A 16,243-nucleotide genomic window follows, 5' to 3' on the forward strand; every position below is an offset into this window, starting at 1 on the left:
AAAGAAATGGTAAGAAGCTAGGAGAAACAGTGAAACGTTATAAGGGAAATAGAATGAGGTAAAGATTCATTGTTTGGACAAGAAATTAAATATCGATGCAGCAAAAGATCAAAAATTATGGATTCAAGGAAGGTAAGGTGATCAAAAATTTTGCTTGTATTCTCTCAAATCATTCTGAGCTGGAATACCTAGTCTCCCTTTTATAGGATAGGATACATGTTTATCTGGGAAACCCTGCATAGTTTGCCCACAGTAAATCCTGAACCCACTTTTTCTTTTATCCAGGGCTCCCAAGGCAATTAGAACAGCTCCCAGCTTCTACTGGCAATTTTTCCTTCTTGAAAGAAATGAAATTTAAGACTAAGAGAGACTAAGGAGGGATACTATTTAGTGATTTATAAACACTTATATAACAACTTATCATCAATTAAATCCTCATAGTGTGCCACAGAGTATCTATGTAAGAAAGTAGAAAAATATATCTATAGAAACAGAATGGAATAATCATTAGCATGACTGCCCCCGATTGCACCTAATTCTTCCAGAAGAGAAAAGCACTTTTAGAACTACATTATTTTAGACAAACATGGTGTTTTAAATACCTGGGAAGTAAATCCAAACCTAAAATTTCATGCAAGCAAAATGCTGGTGTCACATCTGCTGGCTCCACACACACAAGCACACACACACACGCACAAAAGGACAAAAATTCCCCAAAGACCTCAAGCTTTCCAGTGTCTCATTTGCATTAATCACTCCATGCATTCAAACATGTGCTCCTACTTTAATGTTGGATAATTACTGTTATGATAATCAAAACATCATTTAGTGAACCCAGCATATCATGTTGTAAATAACATAAAGATAATATTAGAAGCAGATAATTTAACCTGACATATGAAGACTTGCTCTCATTCATTGAAATGAAAATTTCTTCACAGCATGTTAAGTATGTAACACTGTAGCTGTATGGAAAAAGTTCAGTTTTGAAAAAAAATCTATAGAAACCTATGCCAAAAAGCACATTTTTAGATTTCAGTAAAATAGATTTTTTTAGTAAATTATTTAGTGTTATTTAGTAAAATTGTGTGTCCATTAGATTCCACGGCTTGCCACTCAGAATCTGCACAATTCTGTGATGACAGCTGGAGCATGCCCAGCAGAAGAAAGATGGTGAGCTGGCCACAACCAGCAAGGAGACATCTGGGAGCCCAATCATGTTAACTCAGCAAGTAATCAGTTTCGCCACGGGTCAGTTCCTCATCGTAACCATCAAAGTTTACCACTTTTAACAGTGCAGCTGAGTGGTGGGCAGCATGGATGGAGATTGAACAAGGCACGGCAGTGGCTCTGCTAGACAAACAAGAAGAAGCATGCAGGCTGCAAGTCAGAGTCCTGCAGTAAAAGAGGAAGTGCAAAGGCTAGTAAACATCCCTTTAAATGGCTGAAGGGTTTTGACAGGAGCTCACTCTGTGCTTGCCTTATTTTCCCAAGCCAGCATGAAAGAGAGGAAAAGAGGGCCTACAAACCTTGGCAGAGCTCATTAAAGATTCAGGTATTCAAATAAGTTTCTGGTCCATTATTAAATAGAGTTACTCTGTCTGTGCGAATTGCTCCTTTGGCAATTTGCATAGTAATTCCAGCATTCCCAAACCCTCAGCAGTTCCTACAGAAAAAGGGAGGTAAAAAGAAAAGGCCTTTCACAAATACAAGACATGAGCTCTTAACTGCAAAAATCCGCTCACCACCAGTACACAAAAATATTGGAGAAAGTTCAGTTGAAAGGCTCAGATGGAAAATCTGGCAGGTGTCTGGAAAATAAAACATGAAAGAGAGATTGGGGACTGCCAGAATTTTTTTAAAAAGGTGCTGGTGCCCAGTTTCGGCAAAACTAGAGGAAGGAACAGTTGCTTGCTATAAGTAGTTTTGGTTGATCTTCAACTCACCTCCCCAAACTTGTCCAGGCCACTGAAGAAAGCATATCCATTGGAGGTACCTGAACCTGATAACACTAACTCAAATTGTTGGGCCTGCATTTGCAAAACATGCATCTGTACCAGAAAATAGGAAAGAATTCTATGGACGTTTTAGGCACATCCAAAAATATGTGGATTTTCTACCATATAACACAAAGACTACCTCACACTTAGCATGATTGGGATCTGCATGAGTCAAGGTTTATCGCCTTGTGCCCAAGCCAGCCAGACACGAAAAGCCTGTGACTAAACTGAGAAAAACGTAGCCCTGCAAGCTCTATTTTCTTACGGTGAATGGCTTGCGTTGAATCATCTGCTTGGGCCAGATAATGCCTGCACAAGTTGCAAGATAATGAGTTAAGCTCCACCAATGGAAGGCACAAACCTTCGAAGTGTGTTGGGGAAAACATCGAAATGAATGAAGCGAGGTTTGTTGCCTCCCACAGCAGCTACACAGAAGCTGGTCTGTTTGGGGAAGGCACGGCGCCTTTGAGTGCAGGGTGCCCTGCCCACAACACTGGTCACCTGCTGGGAGCCTGCATTGAGCCGGGCTACATTATAATTGGATTTTCCGAAGGCACTGCATTAGCATTTTCCATGATCTCACCCTTATTAGCCAAATAGCTAATCGGAGTCGCGCTCTTACACTGTTTGCTAGTTAAGCGATCCGCTGCTATACTGTCTGCAAGCCAACTGCAAATTCACACAGTGATAAAAACTCCTCTTTATCTAACAGGCAGGGAGTTTGTTCTGGGGCTAGTCTTGCAATTAAAACTCTAATTTTCAATAGATCGTGAAAAAGCAATTTCTCTCCAGTGCTCAGTTCAATTGGCGCTTCGCTTAGGCTGTTCCCAGTTCTTTACTGTAAGTTAGGAAAGCTTTTCTTTAATCAGCATAGGCAAGAGCAGCATTGCAGTAAAATTTAACAATAGAAAAGTCCTATCCCATGGACTCTTCCCTAGTGTGTCTAAAATCAAACTTACAACATGTTTCATCCTATATGGTTATTATTTAAATGCCTCTGTATGTTGATGGGAATTAAAATATCTGTTCTAAATGCAGAAATGACACACAAACCTTCTCTAGCTGATTCCTCTCTGTCTACATATAGATCAGTAATCTGCTTGAGTAAGAATTTCAACTCATATTAACTACTTCTGTGTTAGCAGGAAAGCACACAGGACATCTCACATGGCTCCTGGCACTAAGTCCCCACTTCCTCCTTTAGATGGGGTCCCAGCAGCTGGGGTACCTCCTTCTCCAAGAGCCTGAAGGGAAGAGGCAGTCTGGCAAGTGGGTAACGAGGCAGTACTTGATGAACAGCCATTGACCGGAGTTTTAGAAAAGTCTCATAGTCGTAATACAATTTTGTTTAGAAATCCAGGCTTTATTCTCTGATTGGAAGTCACATGACAATGTTCAGATTCATTGCAGTGGGATTCTTTGCAAGAAGTCTTTGGAAATATAAATCTGCTTTCACTGTGAAGTTAAGCTCATGAAATACTTACACAAAAACTATACAGATACAAATAAGTATGAATAGAAAAAGAATTATTGTTTTGAAAGGAGGGCTGGCCTGGACTCAGAATGGGAATAGGCACCATGTGCCTGGCCTAACATCAATGGCACCTGATTCCAATTGCACAAACATGTTAAAACAGTGAAGTGCATTTCCTTTTTTACACACAACCAAGAGAACCTACAGAATTCAACATGGTACCATAAACAAATCATTCCCAGGAATCAAATAAAAACAATTATAATCGTTAAACAGAAAGAATCACAACGCTATAGAGCTGGAAACTTGAATTCAAACCAGATGCAACTGTCTTCCAAAGCCCCAGCAACAGCTCCATCTTTTATCACAAGGCTTCTTAACAAATAGCCAGCACAAACAGCATTTTCAGAACAAAGGGCATTAACGCTTCCCAGTGGAGTTTTAAGTGGATCGTGAGGATCTCTAGCCTGAACAATCAGCTTTTCTATTGTCCTCACAGGGATTTCACAAGGCATAAATAACATGCCTGAAGAGATAAGGAGCTGGGACCAAAAAAAAAAAAAAAAAAAAAAAAAACAAAAAAAAAACACCAAAAGAAAAACAGAACAAAACCAAATAATGAAATTGCAAGACTAGCTCGCAGTCTTGGGTGTACACATCTTCAGGTCAAAGGCTGTCAGTGATGGGCTCCTTTCTCTGATGATGAATCTGCAAAAGTAAATCAATAGCATGATTCTGACACTGAGAAATCCAATCTGCAAATGATTCATTTGTCTCAATGTTTTCTCTCCTCCCCTTCCCTTGGAGCCAATATCACACATCCTTACAAGCCAGTAATCAACCCAATACAAATAATAGTGAGCATGAAGAAGCAAAGGAGTGTGGGGACATCCTGCAGTGCATCAGCATTCTCTATCTAGTCCTGAATAATCATGGTACAGTGCAATTCGGAGGTTCTATTAACCTCCATTCCCGATATAAAACCCTTCCAGATCTCTAAAAAGAGCAACTGACATTCAGCAGTGCTCATTAGGTGTACATTAACAGTAGGTGCACCCAAGAGAGTAGGTAAGTACAAAAGTACAACAGAGAGAAGAATTCAGTAATAATACAACTGTTAAGTAGGTGTCTGCACTTCAGATGTGTTTATCAGTAACTCCTTCAAGCTAGGAAAACAAAAAATGATCAGAGAAAGGAAATGTACTATGGCCAATGTAATACGTCCTTCCTTCCTGAAGCTTCAAAAGATTCTTGAAATGCTGCAACTTGTTGCTAGTAGCACATACACTGGTGCTCACACCACTTCGCTTACAAGAGAAATATTAGGAGTGAAATACCTCCAGCAGGGATTTGAATTTGCCTAGGAGAATTGCTCTGCAGCTACTATGCAGTAACCTCATCTTTCATGTCTGAACACATGGGGTTGATGATATCCAAATGCAGATGAAAGAAAGTTAACCAAAGTATCCACATCTGTGACAAGGCACAGCACCACACAAATCATTGATTTTGGCTAAATTTTTCCTTTCAGGTATTATCAGAGCTAAAATTCATGTTCCTTGTTCAGAAAAGCCAGGAAAGGCAACCATTAGCAGATTGGTTCTTTGTACATATTTAAGGTAGACAGAAAGAAATACAAATATATAAATATTTGTGCATTATGTGCAATAAGATAAATCAATAATTTACAGTTCAGCCATCCAGTGGAATATTGTACTCTTCTACCACATAGGGAACACCTCAGCTTGTATTCCCACACAATGTTTTTGAAGCAAAACCTTTTCCAAAGAAAACAATTTGATGAAAACGTCAAACACTGACTCTTTGGCCTTGAGCCTCTGACTTGCATTTTGAGAGTTCCAGGCAGCTCTGGTCCATCACTGCACAAAAGCCTCTCCTGCTCCCAGCCCCAAGGTCACATAACAGCATGGCACCAACAGTCTGCCATAGAAATGAGTGTAGAGGAAGATCAAAAGCTTCCGTGATTCGGCAGCAAGAGCAATATGTCCAGTCTGGTCCTACTTTTCCAGCATCCTCTTTTCTGCTCACATGACTCCCTGAAGAGAGAACACAAATCCTTCCCCAGTCAGAACAGGGTCAGGTAGTATCTCTGGGCAGAGATGCAAATAAACCTTACAGATATGCAGCGGAGTAATTTCATGCACATAGCCCCCTGTAACAGCAAGGAGGATGAAACACAACTTTTCTACCAAGCACCATATTTCAAAAACTTCACACCAAATTTAATATCCAATGTCCACTGAAAGCAAAACAAGATCTAGATAAATCCCAATATGGTGTTCAATAGAAATGAAATTATATCCAGAGATATACAGATATATATATACTGTTTCTCTTCACATTAGACACTTTCAGATTGTACTGTAGAAAATTAAAAATTTTTCTGTGATCTCTATCTCAAACTGACTTCAAAAAGAAATACTTCTCATGTTTTTGATGTTAAATCTTAGAGGGGTACAGAGTGGCCTTCTCTTTATATTGCAGCAGCAAAACTCAAGTTGTATCAGTGAAAATTCTGGAAATAATCACGTACACACACCCGAGGGAGGGCAAGCTGTTAATTAAATAACTGTCTTGACTTTTCTAACGAAATGTATGCACTGAAGACAGGGTAAATACCAACAGTGTTTCTTTCTTTTTTTTTTTTCCCCTCTCCAGGAAAATTAAGATGTCAGTTAATTGACTTTTGTTCTGTCTGTTTTTCATTGAAGATCTCCGCAAATAAATTTTTCCATTTCACATTTTTCCCCTCCCTGCAGATGCCATTATTTTCAATGGAAAACCCCACACTTCCCCCCTCTTCTTCCAATTAGCTGTAATTATAACAACATTAGCTGCAAAGTAGGTACCCTTGAGGCCAAAATCTGGAAAGCAGTGCAGTGCAGAGGGGAACAGGAGATGATATTATAATTAAAGTAAGTGGACATATCAAGCTGCTACATGGACTCTTTCGGGCATCCCTAGGGCTTCACAGGTTGGTTTCTGCTTTCCAAGGAATACCAGTTGCCTCGCTAAGAGCTGCCTGTGCCCAGCATAACTGGATCCAAAACTAAAATGTACAGTTTAGGTGAAAGAAATCCAGTAGTTGTATCAAACGGGGGCAATTGGGGTTCTCAAACATGTATTGAGACTCTTTCTGCCAAGAAAACAAATACAGTAAGATTAATTTTGGATGTGAAGAAATCAGTATGTGCCAGCAGTTGTGGCATGCAAAAGGGTTCTCGCTCAGAGTAGGCTTTGTGCTATAAACCTCTTTTCCAGACAATTTTCCATTAAAAACTGAGTTTGGGGAAAATGTCCAAATATTAGTCTTCTTTTTTCTTTTTTTTTTTCTTTTTTTTTTTCTCCTAAACTGCCTTTTCAATTTTACGCAGTTGGATAAGGAAGGAAATCAACACTATTTGCCAAAAAAAGTGACATTAAATGCACTTGCTGGAATTCTTTCTGCCTTGCTCCCTAGAAAGGAGGGAAAAAAAAGGGGAAACTTTTTCCAACAATTCTGAGTGACAAAGCACAGATACTTAGGAGCTAATGTCCCTCTGAAAGCAGCACAGCTGGCAGAACAAGGCTGAGCTGGAAGGATTTAAGCACGCTGCAAGAGCAGGATTTCCAGAGAGTGAAGAACTGGGGATGGGATCATCCCAGAGGCAGACAGGAGAAGTTAACTTCTCAGAAACCCGTTGCTCATGCAATGTGTCATCTCTCTTCTTCCTTAGCCTCTTCCTTAGCCTCTACCCACCTCCTACCATTTATCATTACACACTGCCCTTCTCTCTTTATTGTGACCCTCAAGCAAATAGCCTCACATTTTTGGAAGCCAAGTGATTTGTCCTAACCCTGCCCTGCAAACCATGAACACCCATTACTTAATAGCCTAGTCTCTACTACCACCCATCTATGGGGCATGGCAAGGCACAGAGTGCTCCTGCCTAATTCCCCATGCAGCCTGCCTTCATGGAGTGCTTCATGTTTGGGAAGAGAAGGAGAAGACATCTTTGTTCTTACAGACAAGCTGTGCTCTGATATGAGTCATCTGACTTGTTTTGAGCTGTTCAACAACATGTGCAACGTGAAACTTCTGGGATACTAGTAGGAAGAAAAAGTAAGGAAATCAGATCCATAAGTTCAGATACAGTCCACATGCTCCTCTTTGCAAAAGTCTGTTGAATATTTCTGGATTCAGCTTGAATCCCAACCTTTCTGGAAGTTATATTTTATGTGGTAAGGAAATCTTCACTGTTCCACACAACCCCTCACAGGTCAAAGAGTCTCCAAGCTCCTATGATTACCAATGGCAGTACCATGTTTCTTAATTTATGAGGCCCATCGAAACTGTTTCTAAGGCCTCAAAGGCCTGAATAGTACTTTGATAATATTTAACTAAATGCCCTAGTGCCAGAAATTTATTTATATGAAGCAAGTTTAGTAGTCAATACAAAGTAGTCTAAAGAAAAAAAAAATGTCAGCTTACAACAGCACAGATGCCTCTATCACAAATACTTGCAGAAAAGGTAAATTCATTTCAGGACAGATTTGCACCCTAATGCAACTATTTCTGATCCACTAAGCAGACAGCTTCTAGAGACACCAAAGCTAAAATAAACCACCTCTTCCTCTACCTTTGTTTGACAGTGTCTTTGGGCTTTTTTGTTTGTTTGTTTGTTTGTTTTTGGTAGAGCACTACAAGTATTACTAGCCAGGACTCTTTCTTACTCTTTTTTGCAGGACAATTTATCCCAAGAAGTTCTTCTTCCTCTTTCTGACTTTACTATAGGGTATCTCATTTCTCTCATTTCAACATAGCAAAAGCAGTTCAATTGCAGCTTGCCTCACTTGGGCTTCTTCTTCCTATCCCATATCGATTTCTGCCCTTAAATTCCTGAGGTCTTGAGGTTTTTCCACCCTCCCCTCCTTATCTGGGAGTTCTAGATTTTAGTTGTTTTTCTTTAAAGTCTTCCATTTCCCCTGATTCATTTCCTCAGCCAGAAGATGCACAAATATTGTATCTTGCTACTTTAAGAGCTCTTTATGGCTACAATCACTATAGTTTGAAACATTCATTGCTTTGTCCTTTGAGATTGACTGTCATTTTCCTTGGGGAAGCATTAACTTTTATTAAAGAAAGCATTTCAAAAATAGCCGTGGGCATCTGTGAATAAAAATGGATTAAGTAATTTAAATCCTGATTACTGAATCAAAAATATAGAGAGGCCACATATTATTCTCAGTAGCTAGTCCTGGACAACATCATGTCTATAACAGTCAATAGCTATTGTTTTACCTATTCAGACACATAGGGAGATCAAAATTTTAAGTACTCATAAATGTATACCAAGATTACTAGTTGTGCTTGGTCACATCCAGATACTCATACCTGCTTGCACACACGCCAGCCTTCAAATTCCCATGCTCTACACAAACAAAGGCAGGTGCAAGACACTTGAGAACACTGTTGCATTAGGCTTTGAACTCTGTGTTCAAGGTCACACTGCTGTCATTTCAAGGCTGAGAACTAGTCTCCCAAGCCGCAGCACCCACTCTCACTGTACAGTAACTTCATCTTACTGCAAAGCCTACAGACCCTTCTTTTCACCCAGATTAAATCCATAAATGGTGCACAGATAGGAGCACCTCTATCTATTCTGTATCATAGAGCTAGTTACTGCCAGCGCAGACACTCTCAGATTTGAGAAGTGTTTAAAACTGGGTTGGAGGTTTTTTTTACAGCATGTCATTGAAAAGATCTGCCTTCTGATTCACCTCATTTGTCTTCAGTTCTAATGCCACAATCTGTGACACATACTTAGTAATTATTTCTCAAAGAAAAAATACCAGTATTGAAGGAAACTACGTTCAGATAGGGAAAACCTAAAGGTTTGCCCTAGAAACATCAATCTACCAAAACAGCATTTCTAAAGGCAACTGCCTCATGCTCAGAGTTGCTGCACTGGTGTTTGGTTTTTCTATAATGAAGCACTAGCTCAGAAGAGATGAGATTTATTGGTCAGTTTATCACCTAATGAGGAAATGAAAGCTGAGAAATGAGACTCAGGAATGCTGTCACACATACTAACTCATTTAAACTCAGAATTGCAATTAGAAGTAGTCAAAAAGAGAACAAAGAAATTGGAAAACATTAAGAACACTTTCATCATATATTCTTGGAGATTCTAAATTTGAAACATTTCTTAAAACAAATGGCTTAAATACAGATTTAATTTAAGTGACTATATATAACATATAAATCCAGGCTAGTGCATTTTAATTGATAGTAGACATTGGACTTCTCTGTGACCAATGGCTAATAAAACACTGTTTTATTAGCAAAGATAAAAAGAGCCCTGAAGATACACTACAGACATACCCTACATAGCACCATGATGGTACTAGCTGAGAATTCTTCATGATGGACACTAAAAAAAGAAAGGGAAAAGTCTGTGAGTTTCCTACTCACTGTTTCACTGAGGAGGTGGCATTTGGACGTTCTGGACAAGGAACAGTTAAAGAAAGACAGAACATGAGGTTTAAAAAAGATTTTCAAGGAGGCAGAAGTCATTATAATCAAACAGTGAAAAATAATTTGCTTTTCTTCAGATCCCCTAAGTGTACTGCCCTGGACCACAGCTGCAGTTGGTGGCCGGACGTTTCATACACTGGTATAAACATCCTCTCAGTATTCTCTGGTGCAATAAATCACTCTGAGTTTAAGTGGGAGGAACTACAAAATTAATCTCCTGTCCTCTCTTGCAGTCACAGCACTACTTTCCCTGCAACCACATCAGAACCCTCCAAGCAGTTGCCATGTAATTATGGGAAGCTTGTCCTCTGTTTTGGCAAGCTATGTTCCCACCGCACCCTCTCTTCTGTACAAATGTGGGGGACTATAAACAACAGAAGAGTTACTCTGCAGCCATCTTCTTCCAGATGTTACTATGCAGTTTTTGCTGGTGACTCCCTCCCAGTCCATATGGAACCCACTCACCCCAGGAAATGGTGCTCAGATGGAGTGTATGTACTCCGGCAGTGTACACCAGCTAACCTGGTCACTCCCCTAGTGCTGCACTGGATGATGCATCATTTGTTTGAGACAGTATTGATATAAAAGGACCATTTAGACATGAGAACAGAGAAAAACATGAAACTTAAGAGAGAAAAGCAGTGGACTGGGGAAATTCTGGATTTGCACCCAGAACAAAGTCCTTTCTTAGTGCTCCCTGGCGGTCTTTTAAGAGGCCGCCAAGCACTTCAAAATTCCAAGGAACTCTGCATGACTTCAAATGCAGCTACAAATATTAAATGATCCTCCTGGTTTCCAACAGATAGCTTACATCAACACTTCAGCAAGCAATTAATTTGGTCTGTTTAAATAGTTTTATTTTTAGACCCAGCACACTAAACTACCAGAACTGATCAAGAACAGGCATTCTCACTTTAAAGTGAAATAATGTCCTAAAACCTGCCCCATCCTGGCTCCCAAGTTTGGCTCATCATTGAATTTAGTTTTAGCTGAAGCAGCAGAACCTCTAAAGACAATTCTGAGGATATCTACTCTTTAGGACTTCACAGGCATTTAATGAGGCAAATCCATGATCCCATAATGTGTAACAGAGATATTTTACCGATTGCAATGGAGTCGAAAGCTGTGACATAGATGATATTACATTAGAAACATCACCTGTGTTGCACATACACCAATCTCATCTTGCTGAAGCAAAGCTGTCATTTAAGCACTCAACAGATAAATAGGAAAGTTTACTATATATCCCTCGAAAGCCCCCATTTCAAAAAAATAGTACAGCTGTTGTCTTACCCTTTGCCTTGTGCTGAACATCTGGAGGAAACTGGTCAGGAACATACCACTGATAGTCTGGCTGCACAGAACAATAAAACATTATTACAGCAATATGGACTTCACAGACACTTCAAACAAGAGAATAGTGGCATGTTAAAAACATAATTGTGCTGTGAAGCTTTTTGTTAGTCATACAGAAGTAGCTTACAAAAATCTTATATCTAGCTTGATTTTCTACCAGTTGAGACTTTCTGCTTGCTTCCATCTTTGTGATGCAAGGTTTAGTTGCTGCACCAATTAGAAACATTGTTGTAAACCTTTCTAGATCCTTCAAATCAAAAAACATTAACAGAAGCCAGTTCAATTTTAAATGGGCTTTATAGTACACTGCAGCTAGGAATAAAGGAATAAAACATATCAGAAGATATGACTGGCTCCATCCTCTATACTTAGCAAGCCAGAGAAGCCTGGTGTGCACTGTGACATGACAGGTGAACCTGTTCTACTTTCAGTACAGGTAACACATTGCTTTGCACAATAGGAAAATCCTTTTGAATAAAGTTCTCTCCCTTTTCCCTTTCCCACAAATTAGCATTTCTGTTGCAATCACATTAGCTGTTGTTTGATAATCTATTGAAAACACCGTGGGATGAGAAGATTCCCCATCTTTCTTATAAGAAGCACTATTGAGAAGGTTGTGTGCCTACAAGCATAGTACATGGAAATTCTTCATGGTAAGGAACAGTAAGGAAGAAAGCAAAATTGTGTCGTAGTTTATATTGTGCACTGTGGTAAGTGAGTGTTACGAGTAGAGAAAACAATCCAGGGACCAGGCTGTTTATCTGAAGCTCTGTTAAACCAGCAGTGTGATTTGAGCACTGCATTCAAGCTCATCAAATTACTTCCAGGCTTCAAATTAGTTAAATAATTGCTGTTTTGCAGAAATTACTCTAACAAAACTCTGAGTAGTCCAAGGAGACTCTTACAGACTTCAACTTGTAGAGAGAAATGCCATTAATGTCTCAAGAAGTTTTGCCTCAATTAAGATGGCAAGATGAAGCTGCAGATACAGAAAAGTGATTCAGCTTCTATGTGTGCTTTCATTCAGTCACATAGCAGTGATCATTATCATATGTTGCCAGGGAAAAGGAAGTATCCTATTTTCACTTGAAGAACATCGTTCACAGGAATTAACTAATTCTGTGTTTGAGGACAAACAAACAGGCTTTGATACAGTGCAAGACTGTGCTTTACTTTATGCACCGTTAGTTTTCCCCTCTAATGGTTCAAAATGTATTTATCTGCATTGCTCTTCTGAATTTCTACTCACTTTTTTGTTCTCTGATTTACTGTTTTCTTTCACGCGTACACAATGCAGAGTGGAATGCATTTCAGAGAAAAGAGATGTATTTCATGTTAGACTAAACGGATTTTTTCTATTGACAAGTAAAATGAACAAAAAGGCACAAGATATAAAAAGACTGAAAAAGCAAAAGCACAGACTAAACACACAGGATTACATACGTTAACTCAGGACACCCATTGAATTCTAACACCTTTCCTCATTGCTAACAAATTGTTCAGGGAGCTATCAAAAGCTCAGAGCAGTAACGCTGCACTCACACAGGCAGAGAATTTCAAAGAAAGCTCAGAATGAAACTAGGAGTTACAAAGTGACCAGTCAAAGTGACCCCAGTGTTCCGGCAGGAACAGTTAAACTGTAAGCCCAGTGATCCTTTACAGAATTAGAAATCCAGACGATGAAAATTCAGGGAGAAGAGCCAAAATAATCTGGGACAGTGTCCAAATTGAAGTGAAAAACATTCTCCAGTGCTTCAAATTCTGATAAACAGGTAGATGAGCACACTCCTGAAGTATGGAAATGAGGTTTGACCGTAGCCTTCTCCTTGTTTCTGCAGCCTTATATGTATTTTGCAAGAACTAAGCTTGAATTTCTCAAATAAATGAACATCTTTAGTAGGCAATAGCTCTATATGCAGAAACAGATACTGCATATCTAAAATGACGTTCACCATGTTTAAATGGATCTTCACTGGTTTTGAAGGGGTACAGCCTTCTTTTTAGATAACCCAGAGCACTTCAAAAATATCAGTCTTTGAATCAGTATTTTCATTGAAATAGACAACTCCACCTGACATAACCTGGCCTAAAGAAAAAGATTTCACTTCATGCTGAGGATTACAAGAAAAAGGCCAATTTCCTGCTGCGTTATCTACATACAAATGTAACTCCCACTTATACTTCTTTTTTTTCCCCCCTCTTCTCCCAGTACACAGGCTTGCTTGGGAAAACTGCATTCCTAGAGCATTCATGGTCAGAGTGGCTCAACTCTAGTAGAACCTCATTCCTCACATAATCCTACTTTACATCAGAGGACCAGAAGGAAGGTACTACTTGGTACAAGAGATAGCATCTGGAATTTCACCCTTACAGTTTAACAGCAGCTCTGTGAATCCTACAGCTGGCTTGTCAGCGTGTGGGAATGGGGAGGGGGAATGTGTGACTGTGCATCTGTCTACAGGAGTATTGCCTGAAGGTAGGACAGCTGTATTATCCACGAATGCAGAAATCGTAAGTGAAGCACAGAAGTTATTTTCCAATGACAAGGCCAAAGAAAGAAATACTCAGGGTAGGACATGGAAATAAGCCATTAGCCAACAAGCTTTCTTAGGCAGACTAGACAGAAGAGAACAAAATAATACTGGCTGCAGCTAAATACTTACTGTTGTCACTATCATTTATTCTGAATGCCCAGAACTGGGATCCAGCTAGAAAAGGCTCTGAATTTACATGGATGTAAATTAATCTGAGAAACTAGCAAGAGCTTAATCAGACAATCTTATTAATTTTTTTAATTATAGGATGACCACCATTATGACTGAAATCAAATGGATAATAGTCCCCTTTTTCTACTCAGCAATTTAAAAATAATTAGTATTTGCTAAAATTATTTTAAAATTTACAAGGATATATACTTAAGGTATATAATTATTTACAGGCTTAAATTGCTGTAATTTTTTTCCTCTACACACAGATTTCAGTTGGCTATGCTTCAAATGAGACATGGCAGCAATCTGTGCAATTTAGTACCAAAGATGCTGGAACAATAAGGAAGAACAGAACATGCTCATAAAAGGAAACCAGCATGTTGAGAAAGACAATTATGGAAGAGAGACTGTGCAGAACTCAGAAAGGCTCTTCAGAATCTTGAGGTAATTCTAAAACCTGCATGAAATCTTGATCTGGTGCCAAAAACAAATGGAAAACCAACAAATTTGGATACTGGTGAGGATAGCAGTATGGCAGCACTGTGTTAATTCTTCCGTGGTCACCATGCTGTGAGAAAATCAGCGCCTTTGTGAAACTGGAGAAGGTGGGAACCTCACCGAGTGCTGCTGCTGTTCTTGTGCTCTGCGAGACACTCGGTGGACTCGAGGATCTTGATAGTGAAGAAGCAACCCACAACTCCCATAATTAACACACGGGGAGAGAAATAGTGGAGATGGGTAGGTGAGCCTCTCGGACTGTACCGGAATATCTTTTGTCTGTCAAAAAATAAACAAAACAAGAAGAAATGCATTACTAACAGCATACGACAAACAGTAGAATATCCACATACCAAATGCCTTGGTGAAAAGGAACAGGAAAGAAAAAACCTCTCTCAGTGTGTGTCACAATGTTCAGTTTACTCTCTCAAGTCTGTTCATGATTAAAAAAATAAATTAAGAAATTTGATCTTTGCCATGACACTTTCTGACACTTTTTATATTAGAATTTTTCTCCTATATATGGCAAGCACATTTCTGGGTGTTTTCTGTCTTCAAGAGTTTTTCATCTCATGCCATAGCTTTCAAGAGCTTGAAGCAAACCTACACAGACAGGTACTCATGCAATGAAAAAAAAATCAACTTCTGGTCCTTTGATAATGAACTGAAGTCTGTGGTATTGAGATTTGGTTGAGTCTTATCTCAGGCTGCGTGTCAGTAGAATCAATAGGAATTCGCCAAGGGACAGAACAAGGAGGAATGACAGATGAGTCAGAACTAAATATTTTGACTTCAGAAAATAAACTAATAAATATGCTGCATGACTGTATGACTGCTCCCATATTTAAAGTTCTTCACAAGCTTTGTTTAATCATATCCCAAGGCAGAAAGAGACAAACAAGATGAATCCAAGTGTAAGTTCCCACTACCTATCTGCCTCAAAAATTTCCTGTGGAAAGAGGCAAGGCTCAGCCAAGTGCAAAAGGAAGAGTTGTGCAAGGGCAAATATGGAGGAGCTGATGCACTGGAAATTTCACACCCTACCTGGTCCCTCTCATCTGCTCATAGCCACAGATAACATGTGGAATGGATTTTTGTAAGCAACTGCAGCTGATCACACGAGGGGGATAGTTTAAAGCTATGTACCAAGCCTTTTTATGTGGGCAAGCCTCAAGTATACCTCCACTAGCCTCTGTTTCCTCTAGAACACACCAGTGAGCCACAGGTAATCCCCAGCTACAGCAGATCTGACCTTCTGGCAGGGGGAGAGAGGAAGAAGGAAGGAGTGCACTTGTTCTCCCAGTGTAAAGAACCTGAACCCTTCAGGCTGTCTTGCCATGTGCAATGCCACTAGCTGTTGTGGCTGGCAAGCAAAGGGAGAGGCTGGGCTCTTAAGAAATGGAGATAGTCCTCAGTGAGCCCAAGGGCCAACATTTCAGTTACATCCAGCAATAAGGAACAGGAAAAGAGAGCGTACCTGCTGCTGTAACTGCCTTTCTTGTGGTTCCTTTCCTTTCAGACAGGTCTTCATCTGTGAAGAAATGAAATATTCACCCTAATAAACCAAATCTCTAAAAGCCACATCCAAAGCTGTTCCTGTCATTGCAATGCAGCAACAACCAAGTTTTACACAAACACCATGCAAGCACATGCACCACGTGTGCACTGT

General features: G+C 39.6%; 1 protein-coding gene across 6 annotated transcripts in view; it reads right to left on the reverse strand.

The window, feature by feature from the left end:
- Positions 1-3,342: 3,342 nt before the first annotated feature.
- TNIP3 (TNFAIP3 interacting protein 3) overlaps positions 3,343-16,243 on the reverse strand; it is a 63,940-nt gene continuing 51,039 nt past the window's right edge. For 5 of the 6 annotated variants that reach the window (XM_042812094.1, XM_042812092.1, XM_042812093.1 and 2 more), the window contains 5 exons: positions 16,052-16,105; positions 14,695-14,853; positions 11,306-11,366; positions 5,296-5,531; positions 3,343-4,182 (listed from right to left, as the gene is read on the reverse strand). In XM_042812094.1, the coding sequence (XP_042668028.1) occupies positions 4,141-4,182; positions 5,296-5,531; positions 11,306-11,366; positions 14,695-14,853; positions 16,052-16,105 (552 nt within the window). In that variant the 3' untranslated portion in view covers positions 3,343-4,140. The remainder of the gene's footprint in view (positions 4,183-5,295; positions 5,532-11,305; positions 11,367-14,694; positions 14,854-16,051; positions 16,106-16,243) is intronic. The other variant, XM_042812095.1, reaches the window with a different exon arrangement.

This window comes from Centrocercus urophasianus, unplaced genomic scaffold (assembly GCF_019232065.1).
Source record: "Centrocercus urophasianus isolate 14NV4802_14NV808 unplaced genomic scaffold, USGS_Curo_1.0 seq_13, whole genome shotgun sequence".
Classification (NCBI taxonomy): Eukaryota; Metazoa; Chordata; class Aves; order Galliformes; family Phasianidae; genus Centrocercus; species Centrocercus urophasianus.